The sequence below is a fragment of the Nannospalax galili genome, unplaced genomic scaffold, assembly GCF_000622305.1.
Source record: "Nannospalax galili isolate Female #2095 unplaced genomic scaffold, S.galili_v1.0 scaffold189, whole genome shotgun sequence".
Classification (NCBI taxonomy): domain Eukaryota; kingdom Metazoa; phylum Chordata; class Mammalia; order Rodentia; family Spalacidae; genus Nannospalax; species Nannospalax galili.
In genome coordinates this window covers 9,303,198-9,325,152 of record NW_008360331.1, presented here as the reverse complement: position 1 = coordinate 9,325,152, position 21,955 = coordinate 9,303,198, and the positions used below count along the sequence as shown (strand labels likewise).

General features: G+C 39.6%; 1 protein-coding gene across 5 annotated transcripts in view; it reads right to left on the bottom strand.

Moving 5' to 3' along the window:
• Unc5c (unc-5 netrin receptor C) overlaps positions 1-21,955 on the bottom strand; it is a 397,832-nt gene that overhangs the window by 40,798 nt on the left and 335,079 nt on the right. For 3 of the 5 annotated variants that reach the window (XM_029560222.1, XM_017796389.2, XM_029560223.1), the window contains 4 exons: positions 12,282-12,338; positions 9,888-10,079; positions 8,635-8,979; positions 5,825-5,912 (listed from right to left, as the gene is read on the bottom strand). In XM_029560222.1, the coding sequence (XP_029416082.1) occupies positions 5,825-5,912; positions 8,635-8,979; positions 9,888-10,079; positions 12,282-12,338 (682 nt within the window). The remainder of the gene's footprint in view (positions 1-5,824; positions 5,913-8,634; positions 8,980-9,887; positions 10,080-12,281; positions 12,339-21,955) is intronic. The other 2 variants (XM_029560224.1, XM_008826187.2) reach the window with 1 other exon arrangement.

Genomic DNA, 21,955 nt, shown 5'->3' with positions numbered 1-21,955 from the left:
CATCTATGATCTTGCAAAGGAGGGCTTCAGTCTTTTAAAGTCTCATGTGCTATCTGAGCTATTCAAGCAAACGGTCTGAACATATTAATTGAGGATGACATGGAAATGAATAGTGAACAAAACTTAGCTACAGAGGTAGCAATTAAGTAGAAATTCAGCAATGACCAATGATCAGAATTTTAAAAGCCTTTCAACAAAATTCTAGCAAGAAAAAAAAAATCATGGTAAAAGCTGGACAGGTCCCAAGGTTCCTAGAACAAGCTCACAGGGAGGGGCTTGTTTCCTGTCAGATTTTCTTTCATCCACTGCCTGCTATTATCGGTGAGAACTTCTACATAAAAGTGCATCATTTTAGAACACTTTCATGTAAGAGGCAGCATTTGCTGCCCACGACCCACCTATAAGGTCAAGTATTTATATTACCCCTTTGCAGAAGAAACCAAAATTTACAGACATTAACACCTTTGCCTGAGGAAGCAGGGCTAATGATTAGTACAGCTAGATTTCTCACACAAGTTATTTCATTTCTTTCACTCTGATTTCTTTGGGGTTGCTTATACTGAATTTATGGACTCTTATTGTTTTGTTTTGCTAGAACAAAATTCCTTGAAACGGATCTGTACTCCACCCACTTCTATGTGAACAGAGGTTCCTTCTGTGAATGCACATGTCCCTCAGGGAGACAACACCACCCCAGGCTCAGCTGACTTTTAAAGCTCATGCCTTCCCACATAACTGGCAACTTGAAATATTTGCACTCTTGATTCCTGACATGGAATATCCAACTCACTTGTTATTTATCTAAAGCTCAATTGAGCAAAAATAAACATTTATGAAAGCCACTTGGGTGTGTTACCACTTCCTCAGACCGGCTTAGTCTACCCCTGGATTGACTCAGAGCAGCTGGACATTGTGGGATGCGAAGAATGCTTGAATCCTTGGGAACTGAGTCTGTACTTGGGTCTTGTACAAACTTCCCTTGAAGGACACCAATAGAAGCAGGTCTGGAAACTCTTTGCTGTTTTTAAGGATGCCAGTGACTACCTTAGCAAAATATCTTTATGAGAACGTGAACTCCTCAGCTGTTTTTCATGGGGTCTTATAACATAGCATGCCCCTCCTTCTTCTTATTTTTCATTTTATTTCCTAGTCCTTCCTTTCCTTTCTTTTTCTTTTTTGAGACAGTTTTCCTCTGTCACCACAGCTGAACTTGAGCTCCCAAACCTCCCAGGCCACCACCACTGTGTCTGGACACATTCACCTCATGAAAGCTTTGGAATTGTCAGTCATTACTTAATACAAGGAAATGTGTTGCAAATTATGGCTCATGTTTCATATTCTAAATCCAAACCTGACTTTATCTTCTCTTTTATAACTGTACTTTCTTATCATTTTTATCCTAATTGATTTTCGCCTTTCATTGAACAAAACTTTTTTTTAAAGAATTACCTTGAAGCTTTTCTTTATAATTATAATTTCAATAAATAAAACTGCTTAGAGTTGTAAGAATGATATTTACATATGCTGGACTCTACTGCTTCCCTCTTTAGGCTTTTTGTAGTGCTTCCTCCAAACTGAGGAACTCAGGACTCATGAACAAGTGAGGAATCTCTCCCTAAAAGGAGAACTAGCTCCTAGTTTCTGTGAGAAATACTGCAACGACTGTTTTACTGAATTCCAAAGGATACATTGAACAAAAATGACATAGTGCATGATCACCGTTTAAGGGAACTCTGGGCTTGGCCTCCATGTACCAGACTTTATGACTTGCACTGGGGGACAGATGAAGGTTTAGCTGCTTTCCCACTAACTGACACTAGTGAAATCCAGTGAGGATTTCAGTAATAAAACATTTCTAAAGGCTGCCAGCACACTGAAGTTGACAAATCCAATAGTTTTAAGATTGGTCTCCATTATTTACATTTTCATTTTAATATCACCATTGTTACTACCCACTTGAGCTGAGAGATCACTTTACCTTTGATTTTCAAGTTTCTCATATTATGGCTAATTTATCCTTATACACAATCATTCTTCAATTTAAAAATGCTGGTGTAGGAGCCATTTTATGCCAACCCCTGTACCAGATACAATCTGTCTGTCTGCCTTACCTTTCCATGTTTAGTTTCTCACATTACAATCTAAACCAGAGTGGGAGCACTGCCCATCGTTCTTTCCCTGCCTCATCTTTTGGCCTTAGAAGTTCATTCCCACTGACACTTTGCTTCTTTGCGTCTATCAGAAACCATAGCCTGTCCCTGAGCATTCCTTTAGAATCTTAGGATTCCCTTGCAGTCCATAGCTGTTCCAGCCCTCCATCAATGCTTAACCAATTCTCACAGTGCCCAGGACTCCTGTCTTAAATCTGTCCCCTGTGTTTCTCTGCAACACTTCATGCCAGGTAAAAAAAAGCTTTTCTTTTGCTATTACTTCCACTGTCTACTCTCTTAACCTCATGCTTGGTTTACTCCCTTCTCTACTCATACCTAGATAATGACCACAGCCCAACCCAACCTGGAGCCTTCAGAAAGACTTCTGTTCCCTCCTCTAGTGCATTAGCAGTCACCATATCTGTCCTTTAAAAGCACTGCTATTCTGGTGTCACTTAGCTGCTTAGAAACTTTCTTTGGCTCCCCACAGTTTACAAAAAGAGTTCTATTTACTTTCACATTTGCAATTTCTAAACTTATTTTTCAGCTGGCCAATTGAATAAACTGCTGGTCCAGTACAGGAATCAGAAAGGGAGACTTGACTTTCAGATCCTCAAATTTTTTTTTTTTTTTTATAGAAACTCATAAAGGATGAAGTTTTGGTCTCATCAGATTTATTTTTAAAAACTGATTCTAGAAACAAGACAGAAAGGGCCACATTTGTATAGAAACTGTGGAAATGGTATTCACAGGGGAATCTGAGGCTTTGCACTCACCTCAGAGCTCTGGGAAGTAGGAGAGGAAGAAATCTTAAGAGGCCCAGCCTAACCACTCTCATGATCTTTAGTCAGATATGGTTTCTCCCATCTCTGGCTCATTTAGGTCACACATCTGCCCAGCTGTGCTTTGCATGGCCCACATTCAGTAACGATAAGGCTCCGCTTGTCACATTCACGGTGCCACATGTAATTAAGTTCACGCCTCCCTTCAAATAACTCACACCAGCAGCTGACCAGCTGGGCACCATCCAGCTGGAAGCACAGCCAGCTCTGGATGCAATGAAAGGAAGCGGGGAGAAGGCAAATGTTCAGAATTTTGCTACAGATGCCTCAAGTGGCACTCATCTCTGGATGTCCTCATCCTGTCTCTGTCAGAAGAGTTCTATCTGTACTACATGAAGACTGGAAGGGTTTAGTGGGCAATAGAAAGTATGCCAGAAACGCAGAAGGCAGAAGCTTGGTCTGTGCAGTGGGGCTATACAGGAAGGATGTCAGCTTGGAAAACAGAAGAACCTCAGTGTCTGGTGAACTTGGGTTGAACTCTGCCCTCCTCTGTTATGGACTGAGACATTTTGCTAGGAGATTTAATTTCCTTGAGCCTTGACTTCATCATCTTTAGGGTGGGACTATCATAATGTATAGATTTGCATTAAGGATAATGTATATAATAGTATACTGAATAAACGTCAGTGGTATTTCCCATTACTGCTCCATTCTGCAACACATTGTGTTTTATGGGGAAAATACATCTATTTCTGTGAGGAATATTAACAGTGTGAGGACTTCTCATTCATCCAAGAAGTTATATTGATCCTTTATTTCAGTCTCCAGTATATATTTTCTTTTGTGTGTGTGCATGTGCGTTTATGTGTTTTTTTTTGTGGAGGCCAGAGGTGAATGTCACGTGTCTTCTTCAATTGTTTTACAACTTATTTTCCTGAGACAATCTCTCACTGAAACTGAAGTTAGCCAATCTGGTATGAATGGCTAGCCAGCAAGCCCCAGGATCCTCCCATCTCTGCCTTCTCAGTGGTAGGATATGGGTGTGTGCCACCATGCCCAGCCTTCACCCGGTGCTGGATATTGGACTCAGGCCTTCATACTTGCATGACAAGCACCTTTCCCTTGAGCTCCCCAGCTCTACTTCATGCATATTTTCTTTTGAGACCTTGTCCTTTCTCCATGTGCACAACTTCCTTGATGTGCACCAGACTCAATAGAGTGATTCCTCCTGAACCTAACTAGGTGGTAGGCACAGCAAGAAGCGATTATCCTTTCTTTTTCTTTACAAAGAGGCAGTGGAACCTAAAAGGAGAGGTCTCCGGCCTTAACGATATTATGTTTTCTTTTTTTTTTCTAATATTGGCAATTATCCTGGTGAGGGTACCACAAAAGGATGGGAAGGAAAGCTGGAGGAGTGTGGGAGAAGTCACATCATTCAGGGGCAGAGGTCTAGGCTGCAGCCCCAGATGGTTTGGGCTTCAAATGGAGGTGATGGTAATCAGATGAACAGAACAGGCCAAGAGCACTGCATAGCTTCTCAGCAGAAAGCACAAGCCAGCCCTGACTTCTGCTCAAAGGAATTGCCTAGGGTGGCAAAGGCCTTGGTGGAGTATCTATTCAATGTTTACCTTGTCATTAGACAAGAGAAAACAATATAAAAAGATACTGGAATTTGCTAATCTTTTTCCAGCTACAAAAGAAGGAAGCTCTAAGGGCCTATGAATGTTGTTTTGCACTGGGAATTTTTAAACATGACTATTTGGTGGACATAAATACAGACCTTATCTGATTTTTCTGTGGGTCAAATTTAAAGCCTGAATAATGCTCAAGGGCTGTTTCCCCCCCTGCAGTGTGGCTATTGTTTGTGTGGGTAAAGGGGCATCACCTGAGGGGAAAAAAATGTTTTGGGTTATACCACCAGTGTCTCTGCCTGGGTGCATAATAAAAGAGCTTTTCAGTGACTGATGAACAAGACTAAAACAGGATGGCTTCCTGAGGAGGAGAGCAGGAGGAAACGTCCAGTGCATGAGTAAGGTACTGGGCCCGCATTTATCACTCAGGCCTGAGGATGCCTTCCTGGGCACAACAATGACTTTGACATGATGAGCGTCTCCATTTAAAAAAAAAAAAGAACAGCTTTTGTTTTAACATCTCCACATATTATTTGGATGGAAGCATTAATTAATCAGACTTCTAAATACATTACTTCACACACACACACACACACACATCTTTTGTGGGAACTAATCAAGAAAGACCATCTTTGATATTTCAGAGGCTAAATTGAAAATTGAATTTAAGACATCTAAACTCTATTTTTACTTAAACTGACTTCATATTTGTGATTGTGACACATTCAAAACAGACTTTCGATTCTATCCAGTTTTAATCAACACGAGCCCCATTTTGAAATCTGTAATTATAAATGTTAAGCATAAGGAAGAGGTTGACAGCTCTTTAGCGGGAAGAGAATTGCAGAAGGAAGAGTCTGTGGATAAGGATTTGTGCAAAGCTGAGATATAAGGGGCAGGTCAGGGGCTAAATGGTACCCTGTCTTTTACCACCTTTAACTCTACAACGGCTAGCTTCTTGAGCCCGGCCACAGGAAACAAGGATCTATTCAAATCCATACATCTTTGGACAATCTGTGGAGTGCATTTTTTGCCATAGTTTTCTGATCACATGTCCACGTGGGAAAAAGATCTCTATCATCCCATCCATAATCAAGATATGCAAAATGTCTAAAGCTTCAGAGGTAAAGAGAACATTTTTTTACAGGTCTAGGTGAAAAATGTATGTCACTCAAGACAAAAATAAATTAGGTTTATTTCTATTGTGCAATGCTCCTCCAAGTTAGACTAAAGTCAAATGCATCAGAAAAAGCGTATTTACCTCATATTTTCTTTTCTGTGTACAGTCACATACATTTCGTAGACTCTCCCTTGGGGAACAGCCCCAGCGGGAATCAGCAAGCTTACTCCTGAATAGCAAAAGAGAAAAGTACTTGTGTGAGACCTATGAACAAAAGGAAACTTCTAGAATACCTTGCAGTAAGCAAAAGGGAAGGAGAAGGTCTTGTACCCATGTGGCTCCAGCCGTCTCATTTTCTCTAAAGATGTGTAAATATTTATAGTCGTCCTGCTTTACTTCCTTGCTGGCCTTAACTTTTTATCACAGCTCCCTCTGAACTGTTATGGAGTTATGTATGAGAGTAATGCCATTTTTAAAAGTTAGGTCTTATTTAGGAAATAAACAGATGCTCCATTGTTTTCCTTGTAAGACAAGGGGAAACTCATAACTGCTATTAAAATCTTAAACAGTTGTAATGATAATTCTTTTTATTAAAGAAATTCCCCACAAAATTCAGAGTCAGGGAAATGCTGACCTTGGCCATACAGAAAACATATTTTTCTTCCCTGAAATATCTGGTTAGCATCAGTGATATTCTACAGAAGAGTAAGACATGAAGAAGAATAGCTTTTATTATACGTAATTCTAGAAAATGAGCAGTGACTTCTAGTACAGATTCAGCAGTCCAAAGATGCCCACTTAGCTGCTGATTGGTCTTGAGAGGATAAAATTATTGGCTTGAGCTATGTTAGAACTGGGCCTCTGGTGTTGATGTGACAATTTGAGCTTGTATCAGGATCACCTGGAAGTCCTGGTTCCAAAATTTGAAGCAGGTGGGAGATTTTGGTTGCACGTACTAACAAGTTGTGAGATAATATCCAAGACAATGGTCTATGATCTACCCTTTGAGCACTCTGGCCCAGCACTATCGACCACCACCACAGAGTGACCAGGGACACTGAAATTGTTTGGGTCTATCATTTCATTCTCACGAAATGTTGATTAATTTGGTGCCATAAAAATGCATGGACTATTTTTGTGAAAACAGTATTTAGAACTTTTGTAATGCCAAGAAGTAAAAGTGTTCTTGTCCTTGAGTAACATGTAATTATGTAGCATGCAATAGAATATGCTGGATGAGCTGAAGCCACAAGAAAACTTGCCCAAATGGGTGAGTCTCAAGAACAAGGAAAGGAGAATTGGGGGAGGGTGTTTTCAAAGGGTTTGATGGAAATGGATGAAGATGCTGAGTCATGGCCTTCTCAAGAAGGCAACTTAGAAGCAAGCTGTGGTGTTGGGGAAGTGAACATGTGTTGTTAATGTAAGAGTGACTTGGGCAGGTAGGGAATGGAACATGAGGCAACTGAGACTCCACATTTGTTTTAATTTTCAATTAAATCAGAAAATGTACCTTGACCTCTGTCGTGGGGATGAAAAAAATACATGGACACAAAGTAAAAGGAATAATGCTTAACATATTGGGAAACTACTGTTCACTATTAAATGAAATAATGTGAATTGACCACTTTTGCCTCACACATATTATTTACAATATGCTAGCTCCTCTCTCTCTGCCTAAAGAAGCCTTTATCATAACTCACACATGGAGGAGTGCTGGGTGTAGAAGTGGAAGAAGAGCAGGAGTCAATGAGCAGCATGTGGGAAACTACTCTTAGGGGTAAATGGAAGGCTGGGATATGTTTGGTAATTTAGTGGACAACTATAAATAAGTGTTATGATTTTAAAAGAGCATACAAGTAGCATAAGAGTTAATGAGAAAAGCTTAAAAAGCACTTTACAGGACATATGATATCAAGCATGTAAAATATATAGGAAAAAGGAAAAACAATATTCTATTAAATAATTTCAATTTTGTTACAATATTTTTTAAAAGGCATAGGGTAAAAAGTCATCAAAGCACTAAAATCAGGGGACTGAATAAGATAAGTCAAGGAGAGCTACATATTAGCCTAAAAATTTCAAATTTCTGTGGCTCTGCATATATATATACATATGCACGTATGTATATCCCTCTTTTTTGCTTCTTATTTACCTTTATTTAAGCGCAAACTCAGTATCTGAAACTCAGTATCTGATACTTTATAATGTGTTATAAAACACATTATTCTTTTTTTTTTATATAGGTAACTTTCCCTCTCATGACTCATGGTTGCAATTATATCACTATTGCTGGAAATGAACACTGACCTTAAATATTGGCAGTCATCAACTTAAATCCATCCCGGAAGACTATTATGAGTTTTAATCCTCTAGGTGTTGATAAACTACATAATAAACTTAAAAGTAAGGAAGACTACAGGTGGACATTGAATGAAACAGATTTGTTCGGGTGTAGCTCAAACTATCAGAGGTGGAGTAAATCCCTTACAAACACTTTCCGGATGAATGCTGCAATGAATAATTAATAAATGAAGATTTCGTATCAATTATGTTTGTAATCATGTAGAAATTAGTTTTCTGAAGTACACCTTCCTTGAATAAATCGGAACTGAGCCAGCTGATTGCGTTTCCTAATTAATTTGTTATGTTGCGGTATAGTGGTTACAGTGAGGTTCCCTGGCTTGATCGTGTTGTAGATGGTCAGTGACAGTTCTGAATTATATCAAAGAACAAAATTGTTTCTAGAGGAACTGAATTCAGAGTTGGTAAGAGGAAGATAAATGGTTTTGCTGATTTCTATGAAGCAATGTTTGATATATACATATATATGTATATATAATGGAAATTTGAGTTAAATGGATTTAACATTTCAGGTCTATTAAAAACAGACAAGAGTTAAGGACACATACATGTTTTCATGTGCCCTTGTCATTTAAACTTTTAAGAATTACCTGAGTTAGGAACAATGAGGTGACCTCCGAGGGAGTTGAAGGTGCCAAATGCTGTGCAAGATGGGTCAGTCTGTCTTGCAAGACTCTGATTTTTCAGGTTGAGGGCCTCACTCTCCAGCAATGACTGGGTCATCTGGGGGGACAGCTTGGTTGTGAACTCAGAGAGGTCATCCTGGGGAGTGACAGCGCCTGAAGTGTTATACACTTTGATTTTCAGATTGGGCAATGGGTCCAGAATTGGAGAATTGGTCATGGGTATTTTGTCTGAGACGTCATGTAGAGCATAGACGGGTCCCCTGTACATGGCTGCAGCCGATGTGAGGTCCGGGGGTACTGCCAATAGATCTGAGCCAGAAAGAGAAAGGAATTTGAATTGCATTCTGCATTCTGGGCAAGCTGTATTAGTAAGATTCCCCTTCACACTTGCTAAACCAAAGGTAAAGCAGCTCAGTTAACATTGGATATGTACATACTTTAAGGCTCCACAAAACAGGGCAAGCAGAAAATTAGAATCCATCTTGTTACTGACTGTAGATATGTAGCCTAGCTCCTTCTACATTTTGCTTTGAAGTCTACTCATGATACTCAAGATATTTTGCTATTGCAACTGGTTGGATTGAACAATAAGACCCACACAGCCATTAGTTGCTAATGGCTCTGCTTGTTTAAACTAGATTTTGGTCTATGTGCATACCATTTCATTAAAAGCAATAAAGAAGGGCAAAAGAAGTCCAGAAAACAAGACAAAATAAAACAAAAACAATGAATCAGTATACTTAAAATGAATCAATGCACTTGCCTTCCTTCCTTCTTTTCTAATTTTTATTTTTTATCTTTTTGAGACAAGGTCTCCCTGTATCCCCAGCTGGGCTGGAACTCACTATATAGACCAGGCTGGCCTTGATCTCACAGAGATCCGCCTGCCTCCGCCTCTGCCTCCTGAGTCCTGGGATTGCACTTGCTTTTTCAAATACAAGTTAACAAGCAAGACAGAGACACCACTCAGAAAAGAAAACCAGAGATGATTTGTATACCTCATCAATTCCGATTTGTTATGTGGAATTTTGCTCCCATAAGGAACAAAGTCAACCAAACAAAACAAAACAAAACAAAACAAAACAAAAAAACCACTGTCTTCACGGAGTTTACAATCTAGCTGAACTGAATGACCCAAATGCCACTGATTTTGAAGCTAAGCACACACACTGCTCTCTTGTAGAACTCACAGAGTGCCAGATGGAACATCTACCGACCTTGTCTTGCCGCCTTGATGTTGACAGGCTGAAAACCCCCGTTGAGTGCTGAGGAATCAATGATATCAGACTCAAAGTCACGGTGGTTCTTCCGATACACAAACAGAGCCACCACAATGGAGATGGCCAGGCAAACTATGACTGCAATCACAATGCCAGCATAGAGCGCAACATCATCTGAATCGGGAGCAGCTAGAGAGAAAGAAGGAAACACTGGACCCAACTGCTTGTAGACACTTTCCTCCAGTACACATATGTATTTGCTACATTTTTTCAGACATTTATTGCCATTTTTATAGGTTAACTTCAAATCTATTTCAAAAGCTATATAAAATGTGGAAAATTATCTGATTTCTTTTTCTCACCCTGCATCAATCCACCCACTAATCTGTGTTATAATTGGGCAGCAAGCATAACAGACCATTTATTATCAGACATATAAAGACACTGGAGCCCAAATCATCTCAACCCACAGGAAATAAAAATTTATTACCCTTTCAGGTGAAAAAGTTTGGAAGGGTTTTTGAATCCACTGATAGTTCTTTTCTAAAAGACCATAAACACTGTCAGAAATATCTGGTTTGATTTGAATCTGTATGTGGTTGAACCAGGATGATTTTCCTAAGTACCATTCCAAGTCATAAAATTACTTTCCATAACATTCTTCTCTCTTCCCTCTAATCAGTGGGGGCAATGGGTAGGTAGGAACGGGACAACTAAGCAAAGCAAATCTGAGGAGCAAATATGTTGAATTAGAAAGGTGTGCTTTCAGAGGCCCAGATCCTGTGCAGAGGTTAATTGTAATGATCTCCAAGGCCCAGCTTTTGATACAGATGCAATGTTATCTCTGAGATTCCTGAGCTTCTCATGGGCCCTTGTTGGAGCTTTACATCTGTGCCTCTCATCATTCGAATAAACTGTAGCTTCATGGTACACTAAGATCAAGGTCTAACTCAGTGATCACAATGGTCCGGCAACCAAAGAAGGCAGGTAAGTTTTTGACCAGCACAAGATGCAGTTCACACAGGGCTGTTACTGGGTAATGTTAAGAACAGAATTCTTAATAAATGTTGCATGTTGCCTTGAGAGCATGGAATATGCTTTCATCCAACTGGAAAAGTTGACAGAATCTCATTATTCAAACAAAACAGAGAAGATGAAAACTTTGTTGAACAACTTTGACATCAAATTTCTGTTTTTAGTTTTCTATAACCCGAAGGAAATTCTCAGCAAAGTTAAAGTTGGTCTCTTCACTATGGAATGGATGATTAAATTGGTACTTCAGGTGGTCAAGGACAACCCAAAATTATTTGGTCAATTTTACATATCTGTATGCTCTGGGGAGAGAAAGAATTCTCAAGTTTATAGGTTTTGAGATCTTCTAATACTTGAGGGACCATTGCTGTCTCCCAAGACTCAGAGCCACACAGTTTATATGTGGAAATAGCTCATCATTTCCTTTGCCAGGGGCCCCTAGTACAACCTCCAATCTTGTGTCCCACTGTCTTCCATTACACTGTCAGTTTAAATAAATTTGCTGTCGGAAATTGCCTGTTCCTTTTAGTATTCTGAGTTTACATAGACTGGGACATGATTGTGGTTTTTTTTTTTTTTTTTTTAAAATGCCCTTCCCATAATTTTAAAAAATTTTTATTTCCCCTCAAACAAGTCAATATTGGACTGTCCCCCAAAAATACCCTCCAATCTTGTGTCCCACTGTCTTCCATTACACTGTCAGTTTAAATAAATTTGCTGTCGGAAATTGCCTGTTCCTTTTAGTATTCTGAGTTTACATAGACTGGGACATGATATTGTGGTTTTTTTTTTTTTTTTTTTAAATTGCCCTTCCCATAATTTCAACAATATTTAATTTCCCATCAATCAAGTCAATATTGGACTGTCCCTCCAACATCCCAGTACTCCTGGTTGTGTCAGGACTGCTTTCAATATGCTGACTTCGCTTCGCTGTGGGGTTTTATTGGAGGCCCTGTAGCAGGATTCTGAACTCTGATCAGAATGCTATAACTAAATCCTTTAATGTTTTACTTTACTTATTTATGGTTTCCAGCACAACAGATCTGCATTTTCTCAACCTTCTTCTTTTTAGTATTTGAACTCTGCCCTTTATTTATAACAGCCAATTTCATGATATGTTTTCTCAGTGATTGGGACTCATGCTTTAGATGGTGAACTGATAGATTTTAAAGCTGGCAGTGACTTAAAATGACCCTTTCTTCTCTTCAGCATTGAAAATCTAATTTGTTTTTCATGTTAGAATACATTACGCTCCTGTTTCCTGTGTGCACATCTGTGAGCCAAGGAAAGGCAAACTTGAACAGGGGCAATAATGTTAAAGGATTATTTCCCAACATAAAACTCAAACATCAAACTTACAAGAAAATCCATATTCATTCTGAGTTCTCTGTTCAGTTGAAATAGGGTAAATGAAACCTTGAAAAGAAAAAAAAATGAAACAGAAATGGGAACAAAATCAAATTAATGAAGGAAAACAAAATGGGAAGCATGAGAAATGATTTAATTAAAAGAAAAGGAAAAGTAACCTGTGGTCCTTTAAAATTCCGCTTCAGTACAGAATTATGACTTTGTATCCCCTGTCTGCTCTGGAGCCTCACTAAGAATTAATAAGCAGGCAGATTGAATTTCAGAGCAAAAACTGGTCTCGAGTCACTAACTTTGGAGTGCTTAAAGTCTTTCTTTTATTGAGCATAAACTCTAATGGATCTAATTTATTTCAGACATCAAGGGTCATTAGCATAAGGAAAATCTTTTTTTCCTTATCCTTGCCATATGCTTTAATTCCCAGGACATGCTCAGAAGGCTCTGAACAGTTTTTTCTTCTTTTTTTGATTTAATCATAACAGCTTGCTTTTGGCCTCCCAGAATTAAAGCAACCTTGTCGTCACTGGTCAGAGGTTAAGTACCCATTTGCCCAGCTGAGCAATGCTCACCTCTCCATCTCAAATCTACATTTTGGATTTTCGGGTGTGTCTTGTCTCTTTCATTTATCAGAATCCAATGAAGACTGGCCCCAGGCTGCGCAGACTGCCAATACAATGGTAACTGGGTGCTATTCATTTGAAATCATTTGAAAATCAATAAGGCTAACAGATTATAAGATTATTTATTTTAGGGCTTCACAGGAATACTGTACACTGGGCAGAATAACAACCTCATCGCCCTGAAAATGCAGGTGTAACATGTTAAGGTTCCTTCTTGCATTTAGAGTATTCTGAGCCAGAAACCAACGATACTAGTAACTTAATGCTAAAAATGTCAGTGCACAGTAGAGGAGGAAGGACAAAACACTTAAAAATGAGGAACATGAAGTTTTTGAAAGGAGAAATCTGTTTAAAAATGTAAGTTTAACCTCTAACTGGTACCCAGAGTTCCCCAAGATTTAATATTCTGCAGCATATGAATTAATCAAATAATGTAGCACTGTTTGGATTAATCAAATGAAGACGAACACGACGCGTGTGAATTAAACATTCCTAGCAATACTCAGGGCAAAAACATAGAGGAACTGGAAGAATCACAATTAATTAGTTCAAAAGGAAAAGGTCTGGAAGCCTTTAATAGTAAGAGCAACTCTAAATTATGCCACAGGTAACTTTTCTACAGCTTGCAGAGCATGCTGCTCTTACAAGCTATTTACCTATTTGGGAACTAATTCTGGGGAAACCACAGAGCTACTTTAATGAAAGTGAGGCTTGCTGGGGCACAGATAGCTTTTCTCTGAATTAATTTTTAATGCTTTATTTTAGAGCAATGATTGCAACCTCCTACTTGGTTTTATAAATATTATATCCCTTACTCCAGTTGTCTGAGTCCATGTATTAGGTTCGGTTTTCATTTTTAGACATCTCCGTCTGGTAATAACCTTTTCCCATTTGTATTCTGTGAACTCAATAAAAGGACAACTGGGACAAACAGAGGCTTTGGTGCAGAAGCCAAAGACTTATGGCAAACCAAGTTCACCGCTGCTAGAGATCAAACGGTAAAGCCATTCTCTGAAAGAGATGATACTAAGCAGAGGAGTGTTGAGAAACTTAGTTTTTGTATGTGAGAGGGCAAAGATATGAGTGCAAAATAAGAAACCTGGAGTGTTCTGATGGTCATCTGGAGAATGGTGGTCAGCATCTATGGGGACATGCTGGAGTAAGTAAGCAGGAGATGCAAATCTTATGAAAGGAAAAGTTCATGACCAGAGAAAGATAAATGACATGCTCTAAGTTTCTCCCCAGAAAGTAGTTCTTGGTTTTCTCTGGCTTATCTCCTACTTCCCAATAAAATTCCCATTCGTGATAGGCAGAATAAGGAATAATTGAATTTTATGTTTTTATTGTCACTTGAAATGTCCCATATTTATTTAGATTTAGATCACTTGAGAACTATATTTGTGTCCTAGAGTAAGATTCTGAGACTTATGCTTAATTCCAAGAAAAGAATTAGGAGACATTCATTCATTCATTCATTCATTCAATAGGAACTCTTGAACCTTATTATATTCTGAGTTCTAATCTGGACACTGGAGAAACTTTCTTGCCTCCATGGAGCTTCATTCTAGTACTCACTAGGAAATAAACAAGTAAACAGCATGTTAGACAAGATCATTTTAAACACTGAAAGTGGTCATTAAAAGTAAAGCATACAGACTGGGAATGGAGCTTGGTTGGCTGAACGCTTGCCAACATGAACAAAGCTCTTCATTTGATCCCCAGCACTGCACAAACCAAACACGGTGTTCTACACATGTAATCCCTACACTTGGGAGGTGGGAGAAGGAAGATCAGAAGTTATCCTCAGCTACACAGCAAGTTCAAGGTCAGCCTGGGTTACGTGAGACCTGTCTCAAAACAAGGACAATAACAATATAGCATAATAATGTGGTCTGTGGAGATGTGAGCTGTAACATAAATAAGTACAAGGAATTCCCTAAGTTCCTAAGCAATATTGTTCCATGAAGATGGACAGCAGGTACCAAAGGCCAGGTAGAAACAGGGCAGGTAGAGAGCAATGCATGAGCTCAAAAAAGAAGGTATGGTTAGAGTTGGAGGCAGTATCAGATCATGTGCGCCTGATGGTTCATGAAGAAATATCAGCATTTTCCAGATGGAACACATACTATATGATTGAATTTCACTTTGGAACAGATCACTTTGGTTTCTCTATAAAGAATGAATCACAGAAGTAACAAAGTCATAGTATTTCAGTTAACACATGACTACGAGTTGTCTATTAAAAGATATAGCAATATATTTAATGAGGTATTTACATTTGAAGTTGTTTTAAAATAAAAAGTATTAAAAACGGAAAAACTCATTCACTCTTAGTTATCCCTCACAGCCAATTAGGACCATCTAGCCAAACTGTTACTTTCCTACAAGGGAAAATTTAAAACAGACTAGTATTAAGTGTACTTACCAATAGCTCAATCCCCCAATTTACTGTGTTATGGAAACACTGATAAAAGAGTTTTGGAAGATGACCGTGTAACACTGTTTCCATCCCTTTCTAAACACTTCCACAACTAGAGGAGTGAAACACAACTTAGGAGGCTGGGGATCAGACGAGGAAGGGGCCACTGTTCCCTACACTGGAGACACAGAAGCATTTTCCAGAATTAGTTTTCATGCTTGTCCATCTGATTCATCTCTCATGGAACAACGGGGGACATTTTCTTCAGCTAATGAGGTGGCCCTGCTGAGAGCAGTCCTAGCAGTAATGAAAAATAAAGTGTCCAGCACAACACAGTACGAAATAATTGTTTTTAGTGTCACTTTTACACCCTAGTCTGTATCTTGGGGGTTTCAGTTAACTTCTCTGCTTCTTAAGTAAAGCTAAATGCATGAGCCCAAGGCTGCTGGCCAACGCAGTGAACTTGAGTTCACGAACCTGTTTGTCAATCTCACCAACTTCTGTTTGAATCCCAGCTCTGCCATTTCTTAAGCTGTGGGAGGCGAGCCAAACTCCTTCCCTTCCCCAGCTTCAGTTTTCTAATCTGTGTAAATTAATATAGATATTTGCTTCCATAGCTGTGGAGAGGATAAATCAGATTTACAAAATGCTTGCACACTGCAATCAATCGGTAAGTGACAAACAGTTGTGAGCAACATCATTATGAAGCACAGCGCTAACCTGAGCTGACATGCTGGGTTCTGAAGGGATCTTGTTTGTACAGTCTGTGTGGCCTAGTCTTTAATGAGTGACCTCACAAAACTTGCTTGAATTTCAGCTTTCCCGGTAACTGCAAACAAGGAGCTCAGTTTCTCTGAGAAGACCATGAGCAATGCCCTCTTTTAAGAACTATATACTCTTTCACTGTCCCTGGTGAAGGGGTTTGTGCCCAGCTTTTGTGGCTTCTGGTCACCATACAGTGACATGTTTCAGAAGCAAATTCCCAAGGCCAGAGTGAAAACTGACAGCAAAATGATTCTCAACCAGGAGTGGCTCTACTTCTCAAGGAGAGAAATGGCTAGGGAGGTGCTGGTTTATATTCTTTGAATTTTTGTAACATTTGGGGACTCGTTTTGGCATTTAATGACTGAGGGTGGAGGACACTAAATTTTCTGTAATGAATGGGAGAGTCTGGAGAAGAATTGTTCAGAATAAAATATACCTCCATGGATGATAAATTCAAACTCACATTTCTTAGACAAATATTTCCTCCATCATAGGCAGGGTCTCAGGAGAAGATGCAATGGCCTTAGAGGTATCCTACTCCAGGGCTGGCTACAGGTCAACTACATATACTCTATAATCTATTAATAAAACTACCATTTTAATTTTTAAAGAAAATGTATTATATATAATTTTATTTTTAAAACATTATTATGCATATGTAAGTGTGGGTGCTCGGGTGCCATAGCACATGTGAGGTCAGAGGACAACTTTTAGGAGACCTTTCTCTTTTATCACCATAGGTTTCAAGTATCACACTCAGGTGATGGGTTTGATGGTAAGTGCCTTTATCCCCCTGAAGCATCTCATTTGCCTTCATTAAGGAGAAAAAAAAATTTTTGAATTTTACTTTTTTATTGAGCTTTTAAAATTTCATACATTTCCCACTCAAATCCAGACCCCTCCCCTATCCCTCCCTCCCCTCATCCTCCCACCAAACCCTATGTGCTCTGCCATACATGCTGAGTCCTATTCATTCAGGTGTTTGCACCCAAAAGTCCTTCAGTATAAATGCATCCACTGGAGTCTAGTCAGCCCATCCAGTGGTCACATGTAAGTCATACTCTCCCTCACCCAGCAGCAATCAGTCTCAAATAGTTCTCAATCTAGTGCTGGCCCTCCACCTATTTCTCACATCTCCTTTGGACCCTTTTTTAATTGAGATGACATGGGTCCCATGCTCAATGCCACCACTGCCACAGGATCACATGAGCAAGCCTCCAGTGGCCTGGAAGGCCTTCACTTCCCTGTGTTCCTGAACCAGCCCTGGCTCTTACAATCTTTCGGGCTCCTCTTCCACACTGGTCCCAGAACCATGGGTGGGTGAGGATCCATAGAAGAGTCCCACCCTACACTCTACAGTCTCATATTTGGACAAAAGTTTTTAGTGAAGATGCAAACAAGTTTGCAAACAAGAGCAGATAATCTTCAGCAGTTTGTACAATGTTCCTTTGGCTTGAAAGCCACCTTAGAATTGCTTAAAACATAATTTCAAGAGAGCATCTTGTCCAATCTTTTCCATTCAAGGAGACTGAATCCCCAGGAAAGAAGTGATATTTCCAAAATTACCCAAAGTGTAAATTCAACCAACTAAAGTTTTGTTTCAGTTATTCTTATCAGTCATGCTGTTGGTGTCCAAGCCTTATCTTGTGTAAGCCCAGGGTGCCCCCATTTCCATTTGTGACACATTTGTGTCAACTCTGAGTTTGAGCTTCTACTAGAACCATAGACATGTTCTGGTTGATGGTGGTAAAATGACTTGAGAAAGGAGTGACTTCTATTTTATACAAGGTTATCTATTACCCCAGGCGTGGGGCTGCCCATATTTTCCAACTGATATGCAACTTCTATAAAAGATCAGAGTTCATGCCTAACTATCTTAAAAAATAAGGAGGTCTTTCCTTGATTTTAAATTGTAATAAAAATGTGTTACCTTTGTGGGCATGGCTAGTACTGAGGAACTACACAATCATATTCCTGAGTATAAGCAATGTTTACGATTGAGAATTATCAGGAGCAATGCTAGAAACCAAATGTAAGCCTCCAGTTTCCCAAAAGGCAGCAACTACTTTTATTTTTCTAGTCTTTAAAAAGGTTTTGCTTTTTATCCAGGAAGAATATTAGATGATAGCAAAATAACGCTCATACTTTTATGATTAAGTCTAATGTGGACTGCTTTTATGCCATAAGTTATATTTTCATAGAAAAATTATTTTGATGGTTAATCTTAATTGTCAAATTGACAGGATTTAGAGTCACCATGGAAACAAACCTCTGGGCACATCTGTGAGGGTTTTTAAATTAAGCTAATTGAGATGGGAGGATCCACTGTAATGTAGTGGGAGGCCACCTTGTACCAGCTGGGGTCTCAGGCAGAATATTAAGGAGAAATGGAGCTAAGTAACAATGTTCCCGTTTTCTGGTTCCTGACTGCAGATACTATGTGACCAGCTGCCTCATATTCCTTCTGCTGTGTGTCTTCCCTGACATGATGAAAGCTCCTGTTGTGTAGCAATTTCCTTGAAGATAAAACCTTCCATCTTCAGAGAAGCTAGGTAAACACCAGAATGTTTTAAAGAAAGGTAAAGGACAGGGAGTCTAAAGGGAGACAGGATATTTTAAGGAGAAGTTGAACTTTCCATCCTGCAGGAAAACTGGTTAAACTCAGGAAGTAACCAACTCAAAAGCTAAAAGAAGTCCCTGAAATTGACAGGTTCTCTAGGCACCTCTCTCCCTAAGCATATAAAAGCCCTAAGCACTGGGGAGAGTGCTTCAGACAAGCTGAAGAGCCTGGAAGAGACCGATCCACTGCCTAGAAGAGGCCAAAGCCAGCTAAGCTTCCAGGAAGAGGCTCAGGCCAACTGTTCTGCCTGGTAACCACTCTCCCCATTTTGTTGAGCTGCCTGCAAACCTGCAATGCATTCCGGGATTTCCGCTTTCATGAACTGTCATTCACACCAGGGTGGGCTTTGGATGAAACAACTGTCTTTAAGTAATTTCTGCCCTTGTGAGTTTCTGCAATAAACGCATTGGTTCACCAAGTCAGATTCTGGCTGTATCCTTGCTTTGGTCTGTTGTTGGTTCCCTGTCCTGTGGTGTTTGCATCTCCCCAGGCACAGTGCAACACAACTCAAACCATGAGCCAAAATAAATCCTTCCTTCCTTAAAGTTGCTTTTATCAGGTATTTTCCTCATACAAGAAAAATAATACAATTATCAAGCAAACATCCTACCCCTGTTGGGCTTAGTGGTGCACACTTGTAATTCCAGCACTGAGGAGGCCGAGTGGGAAGAATGCACTTAAGGCAAGCCTGAATGATTAGCAAGACACTGTCTCAAAATGAATGAGTGAGTGAATAAATGCCATCTCCCCTAGCATTGCTGTTGGAGTTCAGTTTCAAATCCAGGTCTGTGACTTCACTAATTTGTAAGCTCCTATGATATTGAAGTTAACACAGATCATTATTGGAAATTTTGGAACTTCCTCGAGCACAGAGTGCTGAAAAGACTAACTTAACATTACAGAGCTGGTGAAACACAAAAACCAATGGATAGATCTCAGCCCATGAGCGAGAGCCTCAGACTTTGTAAATGGTAGTAGATTTAAATGAGGACAAATGAGGAAGTAATATAAAAGGGCTTGATTTGTTCCTGTCTTCTTTTGGAACTGAATAACTGAACGAAGTAACACTCATGACATAGACTGCAAAACGCATCTCCCATCTGAAATACTGTAATTTGTATTCGTGATGGTTAATCCTGGGCGTCAACTTGACTGGATCTGGGATTAACTGAAATGAGAGAGCTCTTCTTAATTGGATCATCTGAAGCTGGAAGACACACCCTAAATGTGGGTGTTACCTTCTGATGGCAGCCAGTATAAAAGGTCACGGCAGAGGAGAACACTTTTTTGCTTTTTCTTCTAGCCTGCTCTCTCGCTGGTGAGTTTGTCTTGCTGCTATAGACTGAAGACTAGCCGATCTTTTCAAATTCATCAGACTTTCAGTGCCAGATTGGGACTACTGAGACACCCAGCCTTGTGGACTGAGCGACTACGGACTCTCAGCCTCTCCAGTGCGGTGCAGCCATTGTTGGACTACTCGGACTCTATCCTGTGAGCTAAGCTGATAAATCTCTATACATATATATTCATTCTACCGGTTCTGTTTCTTTGGAGAACCCTGACTAATACAGTATTCATGAAAAGCAGGAGGTAAAATGACACTGAGGTTTTCTCCCTTCAATGAGATACCTTCTCAATAGTGTCTTTTGGTTCAAGTGTGAAACAACCAGGGACACCAAATCTTGGCATAAGGTAACTGGAGAACTTGATTGGAATGATGTTGTTAATGCACATTCTGTTTCTCATAACCACTAACAATAAGCAAATAAAGAGGAAACATGAGTTGTCTAAATAATGAAATCACCAGGATAAAAGGAATAAACATTAATAGTTGGAGAGACTTCACATATCAAAAGAAATTGTGTGTCTGTACATCTATATCTATGTACATGTGTGGATACATATGTGTATACTGGTGGCATGCATGTGTATGGAGGTCAGAGTTTGGCTTTAGGTACCTTCCTCAATCACCTTCCATCTTTGCTTTGGAGACAGGGTCTTTCATCGAACCTGGGGCTCACTGATTCAACTAGACTGGCAGGCCAGCACGTCCAGGGCTCCTCCTGTCTCCACTTCCCCAGTATTGATACTACAGGCAGATGTCACTGTGCCCAGCGTTTTGTCATGGGTGTTGGGGATATGAACTCAGGTCTTCCTGATTACACAGTAAGAATTTTACCAACTGATACATCTCCCCAGCCCCAGAAAAAAAATCTCATTTTAAGGCAGTAAGATCAGGCAACCACTTGTTTCTACTATCCAAGAGCCCATATGGTGACACATTTATCATGAGAAAGATTTGGGTTTACGTGTTGGTTCCAATACTTGCCTGAGAGTTTGGGGTGAATAAGTAGTTTCTATTCAATGTTTTAGTTTCTTCTTTTGTATGAGAACAATTATTAGGGGTGGTTCAAAAGGTCTGTCTATAGTTAATTTAAAAAATTGAGTATTATTTAAACTGAACTTGTCAATTTTGTCTCAATTTGGGCATGTGTAACAGAAGAGTGAAGTAGTAAACCTAAACTATATTCCAATATTAGTGCGTCATTAAGTGAAAAAGAATGGAATTAAAATTTAATCTGAAATTCCTTTACCTTTACAAACAAGGTATGATTGTTTTTATGCCCTCTATAATTTGAGAACTCCTGAACTCCTGAACCAGACCTAGGGAACCCATATCTGGCACCATTATCAGGGCCAAGAACCTATAGCTATATAGGTTATAGACCCCAGTGGAGAACCTGATATTATTATTCTGCTAAATAAATATTGACTCCTAGTGAGTTATCATTATACTCATAGATTTGTGCATTTTTCAACTCTCACCCAAGAAGCTTCCTTTGAAATAAATGGTGATTAGCAAAGAGACCCACAACTGACCATCTATGGAATGTTCTGAGACATATATGTCACACCCTCTGCCCAAGGCTCAGGGGATCTTAGTGGAAGAGGGGGCAGAAAGATATTCGGAGGCAGAGATGGGGTGTAGCTACAGCGAAACAGTGTTTTTTAGACACAACAGGGCAGTTATATATATGAACTCACGGTTGTGCAGCATGAACAAGTTCTGCTTTATAAACTCAAGCCAGACAGAATCTCAGTCTGGAGCGATTAGCAATTGATAGCTGCTATGAGAGGGAGTCAGTTTCTTTAAGGATGTGATCCAGGTAGGTCAACTGTGCTCCAGTGGATGAACCCACACCCGAGTATTTGGGCAGCACAAATTGAAATAGATGGACATTAC